The sequence below is a fragment of the Necator americanus genome, chromosome II (genome assembly GCF_031761385.1).
Source record: "Necator americanus strain Aroian chromosome II, whole genome shotgun sequence".
Lineage (NCBI taxonomy): Eukaryota > Metazoa > Nematoda > Chromadorea > Rhabditida > Ancylostomatidae > Necator > Necator americanus.
Window position 1 is genome coordinate 1,424,552 of NC_087372.1, and position 22,143 is coordinate 1,446,694.

Below are 22,143 nucleotides of genomic sequence, written 5' to 3' on the forward strand. Positions count from 1 at the left end.
TACATTACCAAGAAACGTAGATTTTATCGGTACCAGACCGGAAGACCACTCGTTTCCCGAAGATTGAAAAAAAATCTCTTCTTATTCGAATTTTCTTTTTTCACAAAAATTGTGGTGTTCATTGTTCTCAAATTTTAAGAAAGTACGAGGAAGACATTAAAACAAGGTATATAACTGGCAAAATTAGTTTTGTGGTGTTGTGCTTTGGATTTTTCTGGGAGATGCTGACGTTCGACCGACTGAGAAAAGTGCGAAGTGGAAAAACACCGCTCAAGACGATTTGCTTCATAGTTTGCAGACTTCGCTTCGATGAACTAAGAGCTAATTAACAAAAAAGCTAAACAGACGAGTCTTGCTGCAAGCACTGATGGGCTGAGGAAACAACACATCAGCGCCAGCTCAAAAGTCGAAGATTGATAGGCTCGATGATCTCCACGTGAACCTTCTCGACTGCTGCAAGACACGGAAACCGTACAGTGTTTACCTGGCAACTCACAGTGAAGGGATTAGTTTGACGATATAAATTACGGTGCTGTGAGAATTAAAGCAGTCATTCGGCCAGACCTTCCTTTTCGCTCACCTGTAATACTCCTTTTTTTATCCATTTGTGTTTCTATGTACAAAAGGGGGCCATGTATAGCGGCCAAGGTACACATGTCCAACATCAACTTATCGTTTATATTCGGAGCGTACATAAATGTAACTGTGCTCACATATAGGCACCTACCTATCAGAAAAACTATGATCAACATTAAAGAACAATATTTTGAGAAGTTTGTGACTTAGTGGGTGGAATGCGGATTTCATGGTAATCTAATAACCTTGTCTACGACAGCTAGCAGAACCGAGCTAAGAAATCGAGAGCTAAGGAATCGTAAGAGGAAAGAGATTTAAAATAGTTCTGTTTCCGCATAAGTATGGCTGGTCTCCGTTGAGAATTTGATTTGCAGAATTTGTTTATGTGTTTTATTGTATACGGTAGCAGAATTTATGTGTTTTATTGTATATGGTAGCTTGTGAGTTCTTGTAAACTTCTTAAATTTTTTTGTTCTCAATTGAAATTTAGTTCACAGTAGCTTGTAGGTTACATACAACCACAGAGGTACAGTAGGACAGTAGCCAAGTATGAGCCCCGCAATGGCTACTGTATTCTAGGAACAAAGAATTTTTTTTTTCCTCATTTTCATAAGTCTCAGTCAATATTTGGAAATTTCTGCATTTTTCCTCACCTGTGAGGATTGCACCACCGTTATCGTACCAAAATTTGAGTTTGTACTCTTCCAGAGATCTAAAGACAATCTGCAGCCTAAACGCGGTTAACTTAAGTAACAGCTCACACTTTCTCCTTAAGAGATCCATATTCTGGGTACAATTTGGATGTGCCGGATAATGATAGCGATTTTATTACATATATAGATGTGGGTTATGACCCATACCTCTTCTTAAGGTCATAGCACTTTGAGAAATACCTCATCCCAAAAAAAGGTACCCTGGTACAGCAACTATGCTTAGTTGACGTTGTACTTTGTGTTTGTTCGGTGTTTAATAGTGGATTTTGATTGGAAACCACTTTTTTGTCTGCTGTGTTCTTCAAACGCGCGACAACTCTGGATTTCTTGATGGGTTAGTGATAATAAAAATCGGATTATTACTAAATGATAGTAGTGAATTCTTTTTGAATTTTTCCTGACCTTTTCTTCGCAAAAATACTTCGGCTCAAATTAATTTAAAATATCGTTTTGTCAACAAGAAGGAAGAGAACGACCAGTAGATCGTGAAAACTAGAAGATATTACTAAACAGATTACAGGTTACAAAAGATATTAGATATCCTTATTAAATATTTGTACAGTGGCAAGGTTCCGTCGCGAAAAAAAATTTAAGCTCAATTTCTTTTCATTGAGTTATCTTAGTACGAGTTTTCTTTAATGAAATCTTAGAACATATGGAATTTGTTGTTCGAAACGGCTATGTAAAATGAGTATTTTAAGAGCAATATCTAAAAAAAATATATTTCCGGTGTTCTGAACACATACATGATACTTTCTGCAAATCATTATATATAACTTAAAGGCATCACTCCACGAATCTGAGTTGGTACGGATTTCAGGAGGAGTATTTGTATACGGGATCGTAGATTATGGAGAGGTTGGTACTTCCGTTCATTTCTTCTTAATTGCGGTAAAAAAGGGCCCGGAAAGCGATCCGGGCCCTTTTTCCGGGCCGTTCTGCACCACCTCAGACAGGTGGAGTGATGCCTCTAAATATAAATATATAGAGAGAAAGAGGCAAACACCGCACTTATTGAGTTCTCACATAAAAACCGTCTATGTCAACTCAAAAGACCTCCCCTTTGCCGTTGTTATTGTCAGTAGCGCTCCGGCAATTGAAGCTGCTCTTGCGGGAAGAGCTCTCGGAAAACCCGCACACGTAGGCTACTAGTACTGGGTCCCTAATTCTCTATGCCGTCCAGGAACATGGCCACTTCACCGAAAATTTACCACTATATAATAAACCCTACAATTACATAAAACATTATCAATAAGTTGACAAATCGTTGTATTTGAAATAATCCATGACGTAATAGTTGATTTTTATGCTACATTTTAATATTATCACTAGTTCTTGGCTTCTCTCAACAATTTGCACCTCATGAATATTATAGTAAACATTTTAAAAGAGCATTTTCTCAGGATTAAATTAACTAGACTGAAAAAAGTTGCCGGTTTAACTAAAAGTTAGAAGGGGAGGAATAAATACAAGCGATTAAGAGCACTTTACCCTTCGACAAAAGTATTGGCTTAGTAATCTTTTATTAAGTTTGATTTCTGACCACCTTCGCATCTGTTATTCCTCATGTAAAGGATTTACCATTCTTTAACCGCACAAAGGTCATTCATATGGTATCACCAGAGGGAAACTGTGTAAATTTTGGTTCTCAAAGAGTAAAACCACAAAATTTTTAGATGTGTTTTTTATATTTACATCGAAAATCTCTGATTTTCTTGATCTTCAGCGGTCGAAGTCCCAATACTACAATACTACGATACGACAACAGTACACCTTTTCAGTTTTCCTGGGATTTGGATCCGAAACGTTATTTCTGACAAAATCTAACACTGATAGAGAATATAACCCTTTATTGGTACTGTTCTCATGGCTAATCTTTTGGATTAACTGCGTTCCTCGTGTTTTTTTTGTGCTGTCCTATGGTCCTAAACGCATGGGACCCAGAAGTGACTCGCATTGTCTACTGCAGATTAAGTAGTATGAAAGTGATCGCCTTACATATATTTGTGAATTCGCGAGTGAGCATTTGGACAATTTTATGCGCAATTTTCAGGAATGCCTTCTTTATCCATACATATCCTATCCTGGGCGCTCTGCCTCTCGTCTGGATTCCAGCAAGGCTACATTGCATCGGTACTGAACCAACCATACTTGCAAATACAAAAATTTATTAATCAGTCATGGATCGACCGTACAGGCTCCCCTCTGAGCTCGTCAACGCTGGTATGTTCAGAAAATTAGCAACCTGTTCATTTTTCAACAAGTAATGATTCTTTTTTAGGACATGATGTGGTCATTTCTGAACGTCTGCTTTCCGATAGCCATGATTTTTGGCCAGTTTCTGGCAGCGGTTATGTGCAAAAAGATCGGAAGGAAAGGAACTGCGCTCGTGGCATGTGCAGTATACATCCCAGCAACCTTGCTTAGTGCTGGAGCGAAGCTCTTCCATTCGTTTGAGCTCTTATATGTGGGCAGGATTCTGTGGTGAGCAGAGGATTCTGAAGCATCTTGAGTCATTTTGAGTCTCTGTCTACGTAAGAGGTTATTAAGGTCTTTGGCTAATGGGGTGAACAGCGTGAATGCAACCGTATGGATTGTCGAATGTGCACCGCCAAATATTCGTGGTAGAATGGCGGCGATGCAGGAGTTCTTCATGGCAGCTGGTTCGTTACTTAGAAAACAATCATGAGGGCCTAAGATGGACTAATACGGATGCGCTGCAACCAAGATAATCCTTACAATTAATGGATACAGGCTCGCTGGTCACACAAGCATTGGGTGTACCGTTCTCGGATGACGTGCTCTGGCCGTGGATCTTTCTTCCGAACATCGCTTTCGTGGTTGTATCGTTGATCATGTTTCTTTTTCTCTACGAGTCTCCTCAATACATCATGCAGAAGGGCGATACCGAGAAGGTTGGTTTTTATTTACTGGTTGCATATAACAAACAAGCAGCATTTATGAGTATTTAGGCAAGGAAGGCCTTGGCAGCGTATCATGGGGTCAGCGTGGAGGATTCGTCACTGGACTCGGAAATACGAATATGTGAAGAAGCCATAAAAAAGAAAAGTGGAAAACAGAAGGTGTGCTTGCATAACAACAACCTGTCGAAAATTTCTGAAAAAGAACTAAGAAAAAAACCAAAAAAAAAAAAGAAATTTCTGAAGTTTATTTTGTATTTGGCAAATGTGTGAATCTGACTGCGGAGATCAGAGAGCTACTATCGAATTTTCTCGAAATGATTGATACTAGAAATAGTTCGAGGTTGGTGATATTATGATGGAATCCTTAAGGGAGCGTCTGGAGGAATTGAAACCGAACACGACTCAATCACCATACTCTTCATGCCATGGAAAGCTCGCGATCCTGTCTCCCAAGTGGTGCGCCACGGTGCATGGCTGGGCGTCATGGTGAAGGTAATCAACGAGAATGAATTGGAAAAATGAGAAAGAAAGAAAAGTAGATTATAACAATTATTTAAGATAGCCTACGTATTCACGGGAGCAAGATGTCTTCGAGCGTACAGTACTTTTGTGTTGCACTCTATGGGTGGTTGGTCACATAGTGCAGCTTTGATGGAATCATTAATTCTGGGTGAGACGAAAATTTCAGGCCACCTATACACTGCACATTACGTCTTTAATGGAAAGAATAATACTAATACAAAAAAGAGAGAAAATGGGTTCTATTTCAGGCATAGTTCGACTTCCTACTACATTGATCCCGATCCTTCTGGTAGATCGAATCGGTAGACGACCGATGCTCATAGGATCCACTGGAATATGTTTCGTTTCACTTCTTCTGTTGTTGGCAGCAATCGATATCGGACCAAGCTGGAAGGTGAGAGAACTGCAGCCGATATCCCAGGAATTACTCCATTCATACCGATTCAGATAGCGACATTGATCGGACTCGCCACTCTACTTCTGATCAGCGCATGTGGAATCGGCTCACTTTCTCGATTCTACTCTGCCGAGCTCGTCCCCCGAAGCATCCTTCTCTCGTCCGTATCAATCCTTACAATGTTCGAAGCTCTTACTAAGATTGGAGTCGAATTCGCCTTCTACCCGCTAGCTAACGTGGTGCGTACCAGGCGTATCCGAACTTAAGGCATAGATTTGATCTCATGATGTACAACCGATTTCTTTCAGATCCATGGGCAGTCTATGTTCTTGTTTCTAGCTCCCACTGGCGTATTCACGATTATGATGTGGATGTGTCCGGAAACAAGCAGGCGATCGGTGAATGAGGTGAGCGTACTCGAACACAGTTATTTTCTTCCAATTTCATTCGCTTTTGTTCAGGTATTAAACGATATGGCTCAGCGAAAGAAGCTCGACGTCGTTTTCCCTACGTAATATCCGAAAATATGAGAAATACGGGTTAGTGCAAACAACATTACAGCAAACATTTAGTGAGTAAAGCGAAAGAAGTAAGCATGTTCATAGAATTTTTATCGTCAGATCGAGGTAGGGCGCACGAATGTGTTCTTTTTTTTTTACAGCGGCAGCGACGTATTCGTGACGTTAATTGCACACTGTCAAATTATCGTTACCCTTTCCTTTCGTTTCAGTGAAAAGGTGATACAGTCGCTTCGAACTAGAAAAAATTTTTTCACTGGGGGTCCAACCAGATAACAGCGAAGGAATGAGGAAGTGTGCGCCAGAAAGGAAAACGTGGGAGACGTATCGCACTCGTCCGGTTGAAGGCGACCCGGTTAAATACAAGGAGGAGCATAAAAGATTAAGTTTCCGGATTGCAGCATGAGAACAGCATAAGTTGGAAGTTTAAATGTGAAAGTCGACATTTAAAAACGTCTGCGAAGTTGATTCAAAGTTGTTGACCAGAATATAACGACAAAACGATCGAAAAGGAGCTCATCAATGTTTCACTGAATAAAAAAATACAAAAAATATTAGGATTCTGCTTTTTATTGCACAAGAGGAGAACCAATGTTTGCTAAGAATTTCGCGGTGCCCAGTGGAACCTCCGTCCTTAAGTTGGATGCCACTATAACTTCGTATAGTAATGACACGCTCGCAATAAACTCCAGACCGTTTAGAATCGTGTTGTCACCACGTAAATATCGCAGCATAACATATCGCATATTCTGGTCAACGTCGCCCCAACTCCTTCATTTCCAGGTGCTTTCATCACGGAGAAGTAGAGCTAGTCCGAGAAATTCCGCACAAGTTCCATATCAGATTTACTTTTTTGCATTTTTGTCAATATTATTTTGTACTTTCTCTTTTCCACATTCTTTTTCAACTATATAAGTGTTTAAATCTGACTGCTGTTTACAGCATCAATGTGGCAGCACAGTTCTTGTGTCATGAAAGGTGCAAAATAAGTGATTTGATTCGAAAAAAAAAGAGTTTTAAGGTAGGTTCAAAGATTTTTTGCAGTAAACAGTTGTACATAAATTGTTGTAACTTATGAATATGTAGTTGCCACATTGTTGTTCTATTCATAAACAATAGTTATCGTACTTGAGACAGTACTAACGGGTTAGTGAAGTTATCAAATAAACTTATTTTCCGATAGTCTACGAGCAGTACAATGATCACACAGTTTGAGTGATATATACTATTTGTACTCAGAAAGTTTGAGTAAGGTGAAGGCGACGAGCGGTTTCTCGCCGATTTCGCTTCTGTTGAAATTATTTTGAGATCACAGTTGCATCAGAACAGCTCCTTTCAGCGCTTTCAGAACACTCTTCATTTCTCTCTGTTATGCATTTAGTTGTTACTCATTTATTTAGTGATGTTTTTCACCCGATATCTCGGAAATACTACTCTTAGAGTCATTGAACAAGGAAAAGTTCGCAATACATTAAAAACATCACTCCACGAATCTGAGGTGGTACGGATTTGAGGTGGAGTATTCGTATACGGGATGGGAGACTATGGAGAGGGGATGATTCCGTCCATTCCTTCCTAATTGTCGTAAAAAACGGCCCCGAAGATGCGGCGCCGCACAAGGCTGGCGCGCTCCAGTCGAACTCCTTGTAGAAAATAGTGTGCCAGAATGCCTGAAGCCGTATCTTCCGGGCCGTTTTTTACGGCAACTAGGAAGAAACGGACGGAATCACCCCCTCTTCATAGCCTCCCATCCCGTATACGAATAAGCCACCTGAAATCTGCACTACCTCGGATTCGTGGGGTGATGTCTTTAAATGGATGTTCATAAAGTTAGTGAGTGAACAGACACATATGCTGGAAGTCGTGAGAGTGATTGAGCAAAATCATGCTCTACAGTTGCAGCAAACGCTCGTAGTCTCTCCTCGATAACCTCACGCGTTGCTATCAGATTTTTGTCATACTCCCATGATGTGTTCCTAAAATTGAATACTTATCTCGTTCAGTAGAACATAATCGTAATTGCTGAGAGTGAGGTCCAGTGAGGACCACTACTATTTTTCCAAATGTATTCTCACCCTGGTGTACAGCGGGACAACACGATCTCTCCTGCTAATGGATTGTACCATTGGGATCTCGACACCGCCTTGAGACTGCAAACGGCTATTTACCTTTCATATGTTTTTCTTTTATTTCCGTTACAAATTTGAAATTCAAGCAACCATGCTTTGGAAAAGGATACGGACAAAGTTTCTGGCATACCGATCCGCTCGGGATGCGCCTACGAAAACGACTTCTATTCAGAATTGTTTGAGGCTTATGAACGAGTGTGCGGCCTTGCATTAATCTGCGGTGGTAAGCCGACATGTCATTACAGTGTTTTACCTTCCAGAAGTGCGATAGTTCAGCCTTCCTTGAATCTTGGCATAGAGATTGCGACCTGTCGATAGTCGAATTTAAACAACAACCAGCCCGCCTTCGTCAACGCCGTAATAAAGTTAGTTAGCAATCTTGGCTGTTGCTTAAATTTGACTATCGACAAGTGTTTTAACTTTTTCATGAAGTTCTGGTTCCAATGTGTCGAATAGGAGGGTTGAAAGGCGCTCGTACAGACCTTTTACCAACTGCGCTAAACGCTGAAACTTGGAGAACCAGGATATCCGGTTCCTATCTTGCTCTCACTATATTAGGTTAGCGAAATCGGTGGTAAATGGTAACAAAATATGAATATCATTTGATAAAACCAACTATAAAAGGGTGGACATCTACTACGTTTTCAAGATTGTGTATCATTCTCGGAGTGCATCTGCTTGGGTACTAGTGGTACCTCCGATCCGAAGGACCATCAATTTACCGGTTGGTTTGAATAAAGTTTAAACAGTAGAGGATTTCTTCCTGTTATTGGCTCTTCCAAGATTCTTTCACACTTGATGCGAAGACAACTGTTCAAGCCACACAAAGAGCGGGCATTGATGGGATCAAATCACTAGTTTGAGAAATGCACCGAAAGCGTCGTAAGACTTCAACACACCTAGTAGACTTAGGTTAAAACGATGTGAAGCCTGGTACGATGTAACCTGGAATTGGGATCGAGATGGGACCATCACTAGCTCCGGTGGGACTGCAGAAATGAGTAGAGCTAGCGGTGATCCCACCTCAATTGCAACTGTTCTACAGATCCACCAACCTTGTGGCCGTTTTGACTCGATCCGAATGTATCTGCAGCTCCTCCACAACAAAAACTGATGCGGCACAAAGAGTTTTGCATATCGTTGTTGCTCTCGGGCTCAGTAGTATGAATGAAGCCTCCAGTAAATTGATGAAAAGGTCCTGCATAAAACAGCTGGCATCTAGCTCGAGAAGGGAATTAGGCAAGGGTCCCAGCGCAGACATCAATTGCAGACTCGTCTGCAGCAAGGTAGAGCAATTATTTCTTGGCCGGACTGTAAAACAACTGACCACTGATCGACAATTGCCAGCCCGATCTCCTGGTTTGATTCTGCGGACCATGTGGAGAAGGGTTCATTGAAATGCTGGATACTGTACGCCTCGATGAATGCTTTCTCCGTAGCCACGTCCAGTAGCTCGTTCGCGCGGCAGTACATATATTTTGAAGGAAGATGAAGCAAGATCTACCTGCGTGGATGGATTGGTTGCTTTCATTTTTTTTTTCACTCAATGGCTCCCTTATTTCCCGATGGTCTAACTTACTTCCTCCAAATAATAATAATAATATTCTAATACTTTGGCCTCAGGGCCCGATTGATTTGATTATTCACTTCGATAAATAAGTGCGCCACTGAGTGCCCCCCTCGAACAACTACCTTTTATTTCATTTTTACTATAATCTTCTTACTGTGCTACACTTTAGGACACATAGTTTAGATCCATTCGAAGCCACTATGGAAGGCGATCGTCCCTCTCCTAGGCCTAAGGTTTTCGGAACATGTCGTTCTAATATCCCTCGCCTTACTCCTGGAAAAGGTCAAGTTCAACCCTTCGTTTATCAGTGAAGAGGTTTCTTAGTTTAATTATTTATCAGTGCGGTTTCAGCTCGTGCGCCACTGTCCGCTACAGTTCAAACTGCTCGAAACCTGAAAAGAAAAAGTATTGAACACTTCAATAGAGCGATGTCATCGGCAATTCCAGCAAAACGGGTCAATCTTACTGTTGCTTCACAAGGTAATGGTTCCAGCTGTGCTGCTGGTTTTATAAGTTAAAGAGGAACTTTAGAGAGAAGTTTTAGTTTCCAAACCGTTGCCCGAGTCCATGAGAACAGGAAGAGCAACATTAGCAAGTACAAATGGATTACCACGCTATCTTCAAACTACAGCATCGTCCGCTTCACGACGGAATGTGGTATCCGTAACGAGTTCCAGTCGAGTGAACACTCCATGTCCGCTATCCACTTGTTAGTTGTCCTTTGTAGGCTTTGTGCTTTGTTCATTCAGTATAGCCCCCCAGATTCAGTATAGCCCTAGACTCTAAGCATTTGTCTTCGAGGATTCATGACATATAGTCTGAAGCTATTAAGAGAAAAAAGGAGGAGTCATATCATGAACAGCTGCATACAAAATGAAAAATCTTTGCATGCAACAACTACACTTTGCTTTTACTGATTTGCTTGGACTGTAGCCAAGATTAGTATTGATCTTCTTTATTAACGGCACATTGATTTTATTCACAAGGTCGCAAAGTTGGTATTGGTTTAAGTGGTGTAACCTTTATGAAGGCTGCTGGGTTACGGAATTGAAAAGAACATTTGACAGTCTGTCTTTAGAAAGAAATTTGACAGTCTTTCAGCTGTAGGAACGTTTTTTTTTTCTTGCCCGCTAAGTAAAAATTCAAAAATTGGAGCGGGGTGGAGTGTCCGCTGCCGCAACTACATTTTGCTCGAATCTTCACAATATAATGTTTGAGGATCGCTTCTTAAAGTGTCTATGTTGGAGTTTGGCGACGATTGGACGTCTCTCATACTTATGGCGTGTGTCTGTAGACCTCGAACTTGTTCTAATTCTTGAGATATTGGGATACTGTGATTTGCTAATATGCCCTTAGAAAAGTTTTGTGGCTGTTTTCACTTATTAGGACAAATAAGGAGAATTTCTGTGATTTTTTTTCCTAGTGAAACAAGGGGAGATTTGTTTCGCTCGGTTTTTCGCCCTTTTTAATAGCATAAAAAGAAAAAGAGATTAAAACGGTTTGACTTGTACGAGTGTTAGTGAGTTTGCAATCTCGTGGTCACCCAGTGTTCCGCGCAATTCTATCTACATTTTTTAGCTCGTCGTTCCTCATCAGCGAGTCGAGAAAATGTGGAATTGACTGAGTTGCGGGCAAAAGTGACGTCTTTTGAAGGGGATGTTGCAAAAATGACTGCAGCGAATGAGCTCTTGAAGGTGTTGCATCGTCCTTCATCGTAGTTTTCCCTTCTTTGCAAGTGAATCTCTTTTTTCAGAGTCAACTCTCTTTGAAAGATCAGAATTTGGAAACATTGCAGGTAGCAACTTAGCTTAATCTATCTAGATACAGTGATTTTCAGTGTTACATGTATTTTTATACCTTTTATGTACCTATTTCAGAGTTCAAACGAGTGTTATCGACAAACGATCTCATTGAAGGACGCACAGCTCGCTTCTGTGCAGCTCGCTCTTGAGGCGGAAAAGTCGAAGTCTGCCTCTATGCAAGCAGCGATCGAACGTCTTGAGAGTGAAAGTAAAGACCAACTTGAGAGCATTGGACGGTTGATGTCGGAACTTTCCGCCAAACGCGATGAACTACGTGAAAAGGATGAGGAAATGCGGTTACTCCACAACGCCGTGGTAGATTTAAAGGTGGGCAGTCAGGCATTTACTTCGGTGGGCATTCTAGTTTGGTTCTGCCGAGATAAGTGGATTTTAAGGTTAAAAGCACGGAGTAGTTATGTAAGAAGCTATGCTCGAAGCGATGCTGCGGAGCGTAGTGAGTTAGAATCTAGGGAGTACCCTTGCTGACATCCTTCCTCTCTGTAGTTTGCGATGGTCCCACCTCGACTCCAACCGCTGGTTCTATTGCGCCGCTTCGAGTGCACAAGCTTACTCCACTGCACCTTGCTTCATGTCGCACACTACACATACAAATTCGCTCTTACCAAGCCTTGCAAGCAAAGACTAAACGAGTATGTTAAAATATACGAATTGAAGATCGTCAAACTCAGTTCCGGTTTCAAAACAGAGTAGATATTTTGGAAAGAGTGGACATAAAATGTTGTTTTTCGTCCTGTTTTTTAAGGCTCACAGTTTTTGCAATTTTCTCAGAGAGTTCTCAAAATATTTCCTACAGGGACAAATTCGAGTAGCAGTCCGTGTACGTCCTCCTCTTGGTAAAGAAATGGATGTACCTGTTACTCATATCAGTTATCCTGGAGTCTCATCGATTAAACTGGATCAAGTATGCCTTGCGTATAATACATATTGTATTGTTCCGCCAACTCAATAACACATTCCCTGATTATTCAGGGCAAAAGTTCTCAGTGCTTTGAGTTCCAAAGGGTATTCGGTCCAAACATGAGTCAAGCGAGGGTATTCAACGACGTAGAAGAGTTAGTTCTGGTATGCGTGTTCCTTTTTTCTTTCAGATCCACCCCACACAACCTTTCCTTTACTATCTTTTCAGTCGTGCCTACATGGTTACAATGTCTCTATAATTGCTTACGGACAAACTGGAAGTGGTAAAACTCACACTATGAGGGGAGGTGAGTGAGTCTAACTGCAGTACTAATGGTAAAGCTAGGTTCCGAGCGAAGACAGGATTAACCATCCGTTGCTTTATCTATTCTTCGTAATTATCCACGAGAAACTAGTGGTGGAATACCATCTATCTAGCAGTCTAAGCAATTATAAGGCTTTTCAGTTCAGAGTATTCGTGTTTGCATATATCTTAACAACGTTCAATTATTTTCATAAGATCTCTCAGAGGTATTATCTTGAGTTCGAAATCTTGCCCATATAAGAGCGCTCCCTGTGCTTTGATGATAACTCTCCTGACAAACTGGAAACATAAATACGCATAAAATCAGGAACACCTATAAATGATAGATACATGCTTAGAGTAGTTATAGTATAGTGTCATAACGTGACATGGATAATTTTGTAGTTTTTTAGGAGAGGGCGATAGTGAGGGAATCATTCCTCGAGCGGTGAAATTTCTCTTCCATTCCAGAGATAAACTAGCAGATTTAGATTGGACTGTAGGTGCTTTGTATTTTTTAGAAACACTATTATGGATTTTGAACCGTTGAATATTTTTATTTGAAATGGATGTTTCAGTTCGATTTCAAGGCCTCATTCTTAGAGGTCTACAACGAAGAAATTTATGACCTTTTAGCCGAGAGGAAGAAACTTGAAGTGAAAATGGGATCAGGAAATACGACCGTGATAGGGTTGAAGTATTACGAAATCAATGATAAAAGTGATGTGAGGAGATTTTTTGGTGAAGCTTTCGACAGCTATTTAGAAAAACGCTGCAATTTAAGATCGAAAACATTTTGGCCGTAGCCGACCGAACCCGTTCCACAGCCGCTACCAAGTGCAACGAACAGTCAAGTAGGAGTCATGCTGTATTTGAGCTTGCAGTGCAGGGCAGCAACAAGACCTCAGGTTTGTAATGTATCCCATTTTCAACATTCGGAGAGCAACTACCACTTTAGGCGCATACCGTTACGCAGCCCTCCATCTTGTTGATCTTGCTGGATCCGAACGTGTCAAAGAATCTGGCGCAGAAGGAGATCGTTTTAAAGAGATGACGCACATCAATTCAGCACTGTCAAATCTTCAGAACTGTATACGTAGTCAGTTGAACAAGGTAAGTTCTTTTTTTTTCGTATAGTTATCACAACAGTGCGAAATACTTTGCTGTAGTAGTGGAACAATAAAGCATTCGAATGCGCTGCTCAGCTTAGTACGCTATGCTAAGCCTATATTTCATGTGAAGATGTCGCAATGTTACAACTTCTACATATTCTAGAATCAGCACATTCCATATCGCAATTCGAAGCTCACAATGTTGCTTCGAGACAGTCTAGGGGCAGGTAACTCAAAAACCATGGTCATAGTCGCGTTGAATCCGGCTGTAACACAAATTGCCGAGACGAAACGCAGCTTAGATTTTGCTCAACAGGTCGGTTCCTTTCTTTCTGCTTTGTTTATATAATGCATTCATAAAGAGAGGGCTTTATAGATGAGTATGACTAAGATTGGATCCGCCAAGAAGCAAGAACAATAATATGCGTCCCAGGTTCGTCTGAGACAATCTCGATTGGTCTCAATTATGGTATTTCCCACAGCCATATTTCCCATATAATTTTTCCCATAGCCTATGTAGTAATCCACGAGGCTCATCATTCCCATTTTCCTATAAGGTCCTTGCATCTCTGTGCAATGATTGCAGATAGAGTTGTACTTGAACTTCGCTATGAATATTTCTTTCTCGAGATATGAAAATTATGTGATAAGAAAGGTTACTCTTTGCTCTACATGTGGCGTAGCAGAAAGAAATCACTCACGTTCACCATTTTCTGTCAAGTTAACATCTTATGCGATATGGTCCTTTATTTGAATACTTAACTGCCTCTGTTAGCGTACTTTCACAACCTTAACTACTACTTGTGCATTAACTATGAAATTACCGGTGACGAATAAATTTTTCCTCTGACTTCTAGTTCAGAAAGGTGTGCGACTTTGCATAGAAAAATTGGAAGTCGAAAAGTGAGTCGCGCCATGCAAGGATCTGCTACGTACATTCGAATGGTGAAATATTTTTAGAATGCATTATAATAGTATCAAAACACGGAAACAGTGAAGCATTCTTCTCCGGGTGACCACAACCCCTTTGTTTCCTTGACGCATATGCATCGCTGCGGCTTCAGTAAAAATAGGCAGACACTTCACTTCATAGTGGAGTATTTTGGTGAGAAAGGTAACGTTCAGCTGTGTCCACAAAAGGGAGGCGCACTAAGGAACACCGGCTCTTAAGTAGACTAGCAGGAATTAGATGAGTTGACCGCTGACCCCAAGCCTTCCAAGTATTGGATGTTTACAAAAGCACTACTAGGTATAACATATATTAAGGAAGAAGAATGAGATACTCGTGACTTACCATTTACAATAACATTATGACTGCACATCAGCATTCTAGCCCCCATAGGGTTCCTTTATCATCCTTGATTGAGTCACAATAAATGTCATATTTTAGATTTATTCAATAACAAACTGAAGATACTCAACAAAACTCGTTCCCAGTCTAGAGACCAACATCACTTATGTAAAACAAAAAGAGTCATAAATGAAAAATGTATGAAATCCCTTCAAATAAAAACACTGCATGTTCTACGACAAGAGTTTCTGTTCTCATCAAAGTAACATCCGATAAGAGCAACAACACATCTCGAGTGGAGCCATCCGGAAAAGAGATTCCGTAGCAGCTAAAAAGTGGGCAAAGAGCGACGGACGGGACTCACCTGAAAACACTTAGGAGTTGATTTTACTGAAACTGGATAATTCATCAACTAATGAGTTTGTAAACAACAAAGTATTTCTCCAACGATCCTCTTGTGGATTAAGCAACGTAACTGTGTTGTTAAAGCAAGAGTGATATATCGAGAGACTATATGGATGAAGAAGAGAACAATTTAAGAATATTCATTTCTGAACTTTGTATTCAATACAGATGGGATATCTTCGTCAAAAAGAACCACAAAAATCAGTTCAAAACAATGTTTCCAGAAACGCAATCCCCTAAACTTCTCGATTATCTGTCATCTGGATCCCATGTTAAAATTAGAACCATATTTCAGAAATATACAAAATAATTGAATATGCAAATTAATAACATTAGATTTTAAAAAATCGATTCGCGGATGATATGCCCAAAATGAGAGCTTTTAAAGCAAGGTACTAAAAGGAACTTACGAAGGAGCAGTGACACAGCGCCGAAAATCAACCATTTTAAAAGACTTACCATTTTATACATTAGCAGACCCAGAATCATCTTCTATATCCATACCGTCTCCATCAGGTTCACGATGTCCATTACCATTTGGAGCGTTGCCATATTGAGGAGGATTTCCATTCTGTTCATGCTGTTCTAATTCCATACCAGTCACACTGTCACGTGCAGCAGCTGAGTATTCCGAATCCTCTGTCTCAGGCACGAACCTAAACCGAAAAGAGTTGAGCATGGAACTCGATTAAGAAACGAACGAAATATGAGCCAAAGCAACAAGTACTAACCCTCCATCCTGTGAAACAGTCGCTACATCACTGGGAAGTAGCATCTGCTTATTCCAACCTCTTTCAGGAACACGGCCACTTGCGAGGATTGACTGTAGATGTTCCACCTCAGCAAGAGATCGCGCGCTTGCAATAGCATTCTCAAAGGAAAAAAATCAACCGGAATGAACACAGAAGCGGGGAAAGAAGTAATAATTAAAATAAAAAATTCCATCACTGCGTTTGAGTATAACATCATTACCTGTATCTTTACTCTGTCTTCTGGAGTAAGTGCTACAGATCCATTCACTCTAGAGGTTTCACCGTTTTCGATGTCAGCTGGAGCATTCGTGCTTCTCTTGATAGCCTCACGGTTCTTCTGACCTTTCTTTCCCTTAAACATTTTACGAGCCGCCTCCCTTTCCTGGAAACATTAAGTATTTGACAAAGTACGAACACTTCGAGGTAGAAAAAAAGCACGAACCGCCAATCGCACTCGTTTGAAGTCAATTACACGTACAGAAGGTAATTTGTAGATGATATAGTTACGATAATTGGTTTTGTGCGTGATGGGATTTCCAATGAAGCTGCAAAAAAAATGAATTAGTATCAACATCCGAAGAAACACATAAAGAGAGAAGAAGTGAATCCAGTACTTACGTGATGTATTCCAACTTCTTGCAGTTCGCTAGCGGATCAATATCACCTAATTCCGTGATATTGTTATTTGTGAGAGCAAGAATTTTTAAGTTTGGTAGCTTTTCCCCAATGTCTGGCTGTATGTAGCTTAAAAGTAACACTTGAGAGTCGAAATAGTATCCATTCTAAGAATACTGAAAGATCTACAGCATCAACACATTTTCTATGGAGAAATATTCTTCAGTGTGAAGTCTTCTACCCACTATCCATTACGAGAAGAAAAAAATTGGAACATACTGGACTCTGTTGTTGTGCAGGTAAAGAGTATGTATTCGCTTCAGCAACGGAAGGTTGTCCAGCCTCTTCACATCATTATCGGTCAAATCAATGACGTCGAATTGATCCTAGAAATTACAGCAAGTCATAATATAATATGTGAGAGTCGTGAAGCTCAATAAAGAAGCAAAGTTTTGGAGAATGTGAACCTGAGTAGTACAACAGTTCTGTAACTAACAACTTCGTTTCATAAAGATATAAAGTCATGACGGTTAAGGACAATGAGGATATAAAAGTTACCTTTGTAACACCCATATTTTCAATCACAGGGATTTTGTAGCCACGTAAGTTAAGCTCGCGCTCCCGAACCGTGTTGATGAACTGTGGAGCATTATCAATCAGCTCCACCGTGAGACGGACCATGATAAATAGCCTTGAAATTTTTTTTTATAGCGTTGATATCTTTGTCAGAATCTTGGCGCAATTTCAATAAAACGGCCGAGACCAAGTGAGGAACCGGATCAAGGTTAGGATAACACTTTATTTACAAACCATAGACATTAAGGCTCTCTAAAAATCTGAACGGTAATGACAAACATTAAAAGAAGCAATGACTCAGACTATTTTATAGAACATGTATTATGTAGATTAGATCCAAGAGATATTAAAGAAAAAGTACAAAATCAAATGATCAGGAAAAATCCTACGTCTGAATCATTTGCACACCGCCTATACTACAAAAACATGTGCAGAGCACACAACCGCCAAAGAATGTATACAAAAATAACTGTACAAGTTTTTTAAACAAGAAAAGAGATACGACCATGTTCTTGTAGCATGTAAAAAATTTGCACAAAACGCTTTAACGTTAGAATAGAATAAACAAAGTGATTACAACGACACAAATGAGCAGAAAGAATCCCCATTGTTTAAGGAAGCCACCAATTCTAAAAGATCGAACACATACAAATGTTAACCAAAGAAGTACAGTGAAGCGAAAGATAAACCAACCCAGTATATTTTCCATATACTTGGATGTAAAATCCCAACTTCACCATATTCCATCGATCATGATTGTCATACTTCATTGTATTTAATGCAAGAGCAACGTGGGAATGACAGTTATCACAACAGAGATTATGCTGGAAAAAACGCTGCAATACCGGAGGAGGGAAAAACTAGTTTTGAGTTGAACTTGTGAAGTAAAGCAGGAAATAAATAAAAATAGTGCATTATACAAACCATTCTACTCTTGTACTCGTCCGAAGCCTCGCGAATGGCTCTGTCATAAGCTTCGGCACCCCCTTCAACAGAATCTACTGACAACTTCCAATACATTGTTGGCCAGTCAAAACCCATGTCATCCTCCTAAAAATGGATTGACACATGGAACTCGCAGAGAGAACTTGGGATATAACCTATGAAACCGAATAGAGAACCCACAGAAACATAGTAACTGCCTGAGAAATCGCGTATAATCCCCTTGCTTGTTCCTATACCCATATGACCAATTAAGGGAAAGATCCAGCTGTAATAAAAGGAAAGTATTTGAACAGAAGAGGAAAGAAATCTGCTATAATGAAAGGCATACGTCAGCACTGGGAGCGGCGTCCACACAATGCAAAATGGGAACCTGTGTCGAGCTACGTCAATTTCTGACGCCATATTCGGACTCCCACCAGCGACCAAAGCACCGTCCGAAGAAGTTGTACGAGAGTCCACTTTGCTTGAAATTGGAATCAAATCGCTGGAGAACAACCAAGGAAGGAACGCGTCTCAGAAACTCTCGGGACGAGAATTGACAGAGCTCTTAGACCACAGAACACCCTGATATGACAATATCAACGAAGATGTCGCACAAATATGCCGACTCAATAGGTAAGGAGAAAATCCATGAATTAGCAAAACCAAGACCTCATATCCATCAAACGACAGCAGACGGCATGCGAGATTTGAATGGTGTTGGGGGTAGCCGTTAATCATTAGATCTTGTCTGCAGATTCACACAAAGTAGTAAAGTTTATGCGCAATAATTCAAAATGCTTTGACCACGGGACGGACGTGAAGATTCTACGTATGTATTTTCGGTGCGAAGTCATCGTGACGGGAACTTTATGGGAAAAACGAGAACTACTAGTTCTGAATTAGCAGACAACATGTTAAAACATATGTCAATAATCTTGCAGTTATTAATGAACGTTGTCGAAATAAGGATGTTTGGAGCGCTTATCATAGGGAAGTGTCCATTTCGCACAGCAGCAACATTTCCGGGATAGAGTATAATTGGGAGGAGGGAGGGAGCACTCAAAAGTGTTCTTATTTTTGGAAGTAAATAACTAAGTCAGTCAACGCAGCAGAACCTAAGCATTAGTCTTAGAGGATCTATAGCATGCAAGCTAAAAGTATAGAAAAACGTAACTTAGAGCTTCCAGGAATAAGAGCATTGAGTGCCTGCTCCCTTCTCCTCCCTCCTCCTTCCTCCCAACTACATTCTCCCTCATTTAAGTACGCCAAAAGTGGTGGTAAGGTCCAGACTGGATCTCCGCTCAGCTGCGCAGCCCGATTGGAGAGGAGTGTAGATGAAGAAAATGTAATGAAGACGACTAAAATGTGACCCTCTTCCGATTTATTTGTAGGTGTTCTTCTGTATTAGCTGTAGCAGCTTCTTCAAATGCGCAGTATTTCCATCCTCTTCTGTAAGTAGAAGGTGGAACGCATAGAAATCACAACGGTTGTGTGTACTCGGAGCTAAAAGGAAGTGTCTTTCCGCTTTCCCGAGCCCGTTTCCAGTAAATTCCTTCAGCTGGATAAACTCGATAACTATCCAAGAGACATCTGTCCACGAACGAACGCGCCACGCGGGTGGAATTCGTTTTCACTCGCTTCATTACTGAAAATTTTTCTTCAACAAACGGTCCCGAAGCGAAGAGTTATTGCACTGAGTTTTTCTCAAAAAAAGCGACCAAATAATATTGACGTGCATAACTGGAGAGAGAAGTTACCGATGTTTTCGTTTCCACTGCACTCGTATTAAAGGCATCACCCCACGAATCTGAGGTGGTGCAGATTTCAGGTGGAGTATTCGTATGCAGGATGGGAGAGGGGGGGGGGGGGGTGATTCCGTCTATTTCCTCCTAATTGCCGTAAAAAACGGCCCGGAAGATACGACTTCATTCGTTTTGGCGCGCCATTTTGTACAAGAGGTTCGATTGGAGCGCGCCAGTCTTGTGCGGCGCCGCATCTTCCGGGCCGTTTTTACGGCAATTAGCAAAAAATGGACGGAATCATCTCCCTCTCCGTAGTCTCCCATCCCGTATACGAATACTCCCCCTGAAATCTGCACCACCTCAGATTCGTGGGGTGATGCCTTTAACCCAACCAAGGATAGACCCATCGGGACCTCGGAAACCACGGCGGTTCTCTTCAGGACCGACGGCAAGTTTCGCTTTCGCGAAACATGATGACATTATGCTCAACAAACTTTTGTAGACCTGATGCCTACGTCCCCCGACGAAGTCCTATCATTTTTGGGCGTCACTTTCCTGCTGTTCCACAAAATAAGGAGAACAATTCCTGTTTTCCAGTGCTCCGTTCTTAGTCCCTTTCATATGGTGTAGTTACAGAAAGTTTTACGAAGATGCTTCTTATAAGATAGTTCAGAAGTTACTAATTGGCTGTTCTCTATTTTCGTTTGAACATCGTTATTAGTGTGTATGATGTCGCAAACATTTATTAAGATGAAAGAACATAGTCTCTCGTGAACGACATAAGTGGTCGTAGAACGGAGATTACACTTGCTTTGGATCTGTTTACGTGCTTGCATTGCTAATAAACAACTTAATAATTACGGCCAACACTTGTCTGAGAATGTAAAAACGTGCCATTATTCGAGTTCATGTTTATCTGCGATTAGTGTGGAGTACATCTTTTGAGAAGACGATTTTTATGTTTACAGAAATAATTTGGGTGATATAGTAAATTCAAACACGATTCTCCTGCCCAGCTTGGTGAGATGACAATGAAGTGAAGAAGAAGAGTTAATTTACTGTATTTGTTGCTACATATAGGGCATGATGGATAAAGCAAAGACGATGAAATGATAATATGTTTTGATTACGTCCAAAAAAGAAACCAAAAGAATTTGTAGGAAACAATAGGAGGTAATCGAGGAACAAAGAAATCGTTTTTGCGTTCTTCCTAGTGGCGAACAGAGTTCCGGACGTAGCTTGCAAGTGTCAGAGCGAACGCGCGAAACAACACCTAATAATCCTGAAAAAGAAGGGATCAATAGAGCAAGATTGATCAGGTTATCGGCGGAGCTACACCCAAGAGCAATCACGAGACAAAATCGTCCAAAGTAGTAGTAGCGATGAAATTCGTCGACGAAGCAACTTCTTGCACCTGTGGGGTCGTTGAAGTGCACGTTACACGCTTTGACTTAGTCGCATATGCGCAAATAGTTGCTTCGGAGAGTATACTGATCCGAAGCACCTATTTGCGCATATGCGATCCGAACGATGATTTCGACTCATTTTATTCCCCGATTTGAAGATGGTGTGTCCCATTCGTCCACTGTCAAAAATTCTCTAAACTCTGGATTTTTGAACTACTCTTTTGCGGATGAGATGAGACTATTAAGCAATACAGCGATGCATTGTTGTAAGATATTAAAACAGCAAATTTGCTATGACAGTTTTCGGTGGGTCAGAAATCTGAGAGAAACGTTTCCCCGCCAATTCTCTCACCCGGTCAGATTCGCGGTATGCTGCCTTTAAAGGCATCACCCCACGAATCTGAGGTGGTGCAGATTTCAGGTACAGTATTCGTATACGGGATGGGAGACTATGGAGAGGGAGGTGATTCCGTCCATTTCTTGCTATCTTCCGGGCCGTTTTTTACGGCAATTAGGAAGAAATGGACGGAATCACCCCCTCTCCGTAGTCTCCCATCCTGTATGCGAATACTCCACCTGAAATCTGCACCACCTCAGATTCGTGGGGTGATGCCTTTAAGGCAGGTGCTTTGCTACAGTTGTAGGGTAGTCGTGATGCTGATATACGCAATAATTCGACTGCCTGGTAGTGTTCTTTTTTGTAACACAGTTGTAAGCAGCTTAAGGTAGCCTTTCTCTGTCTATTTTTGTCTGTTTTCTATTATCTATTGTCTTATTTTTGCGGGAAATCACTGTTGCCATCGTTTACCAATCTCATGTTAGGGTGTGAATAGTGAAGGTAATAGTGGAAATTCTTTTGCTTTTTATACTTCGCACGAACTGATAAACCGATATTCGTGTAACGCTATAATAACATCTTCGTACATGCTACAAACTTCCATAAA

General features: G+C 40.8%; 5 protein-coding genes across 9 annotated transcripts; 2 read left to right on the plus strand and 3 right to left on the minus strand.

The window, feature by feature from the left end:
* Positions 1-3,344: 3,344 nt before the first annotated feature.
* RB195_016568 (uncharacterized protein) lies at positions 3,345-5,647 on the plus strand (the record flags this gene model as incomplete). The annotated part of the gene is made up of 11 exons (XM_064183152.1): positions 3,345-3,512; positions 3,571-3,773; positions 3,840-3,952; positions 4,044-4,204; positions 4,262-4,372; positions 4,583-4,705; positions 4,772-4,883; positions 4,984-5,129; positions 5,183-5,371; positions 5,441-5,539; positions 5,594-5,647. The coding sequence occupies 11 exons, from the start codon at positions 3,345-3,347 to the stop codon at positions 5,645-5,647; spliced, it is 1,479 nt and encodes a 492-aa protein (XP_064039033.1).
* Positions 5,648-7,472: 1,825 nt separating this feature from the next.
* Positions 7,473-9,040, minus strand: RB195_016569 (uncharacterized protein; the record flags this gene model as incomplete). 2 transcript variants are annotated; one of them, XM_064183153.1, is made up of 3 exons in its annotated part: positions 7,473-7,626; positions 7,726-7,800; positions 8,835-9,040. In XM_064183153.1, the coding sequence occupies 3 exons, from the start codon at positions 9,038-9,040 to the stop codon at positions 7,473-7,475; spliced, it is 435 nt and encodes a 144-aa protein (XP_064039034.1). The 2 variants fall into 2 exon arrangements, with proteins under 2 accessions (XP_064039034.1, XP_064039035.1); XM_064183154.1 differs by lacking the exon at positions 8,835-9,040 and adding an exon at positions 7,870-7,907.
* RB195_016570 (uncharacterized protein) lies at positions 8,223-13,906 on the plus strand (the record flags this gene model as incomplete). Of its 2 annotated transcripts, XM_064183156.1 has the most annotated exons (17): positions 8,223-8,337; positions 8,429-8,503; positions 9,533-9,631; positions 9,701-9,829; positions 9,894-10,058; positions 10,928-11,043; positions 11,103-11,144; positions 11,227-11,478; positions 11,966-12,073; positions 12,142-12,234; positions 12,299-12,377; positions 12,787-12,872; positions 12,952-13,098; positions 13,158-13,281; positions 13,332-13,486; positions 13,649-13,801; positions 13,862-13,906. In XM_064183156.1, 17 exons carry the CDS (start codon positions 8,223-8,225, stop codon positions 13,904-13,906), a joined length of 1,983 nt encoding a protein of 660 aa, XP_064039036.1. The 2 variants fall into 2 exon arrangements, with proteins under 2 accessions (XP_064039036.1, XP_064039037.1); XM_064183155.1 differs by lacking the exons at positions 8,223-8,337; positions 8,429-8,503 and having other exon boundaries at positions 9,550-9,631.
* A 1,198-nt stretch (positions 13,907-15,104) lies between these two features.
* On the minus strand, positions 15,105-17,229 carry RB195_016571 (uncharacterized protein; the record flags this gene model as incomplete). Of its 2 annotated transcripts, XM_064183158.1 has the most annotated exons (9): positions 15,105-15,140; positions 15,641-15,673; positions 15,786-15,837; positions 15,913-16,052; positions 16,154-16,315; positions 16,376-16,478; positions 16,552-16,677; positions 16,828-16,934; positions 17,107-17,229. In XM_064183158.1, 9 exons carry the CDS (start codon positions 17,227-17,229, stop codon positions 15,105-15,107), a joined length of 882 nt encoding a protein of 293 aa, XP_064039038.1. The 2 variants fall into 2 exon arrangements, with proteins under 2 accessions (XP_064039038.1, XP_064039039.1); XM_064183157.1 differs by lacking the exon at positions 15,105-15,140 and having other exon boundaries at positions 15,645-15,837.
* Positions 17,230-17,674: 445 nt separating this feature from the next.
* On the minus strand, positions 17,675-18,789 carry RB195_016572 (uncharacterized protein; the record flags this gene model as incomplete). 2 transcript variants are annotated; one of them, XM_064183160.1, is made up of 7 exons in its annotated part: positions 17,675-17,753; positions 17,818-17,948; positions 18,049-18,174; positions 18,250-18,334; positions 18,398-18,553; positions 18,623-18,633; positions 18,721-18,789. In XM_064183160.1, 7 exons carry the CDS (start codon positions 18,787-18,789, stop codon positions 17,675-17,677), a joined length of 657 nt encoding a protein of 218 aa, XP_064039040.1. The 2 variants fall into 2 exon arrangements, with proteins under 2 accessions (XP_064039040.1, XP_064039041.1); XM_064183159.1 differs by lacking the exons at positions 18,623-18,633; positions 18,721-18,789 and having other exon boundaries at positions 18,398-18,471.
* Positions 18,790-22,143: the final 3,354 nt, after the last annotated feature.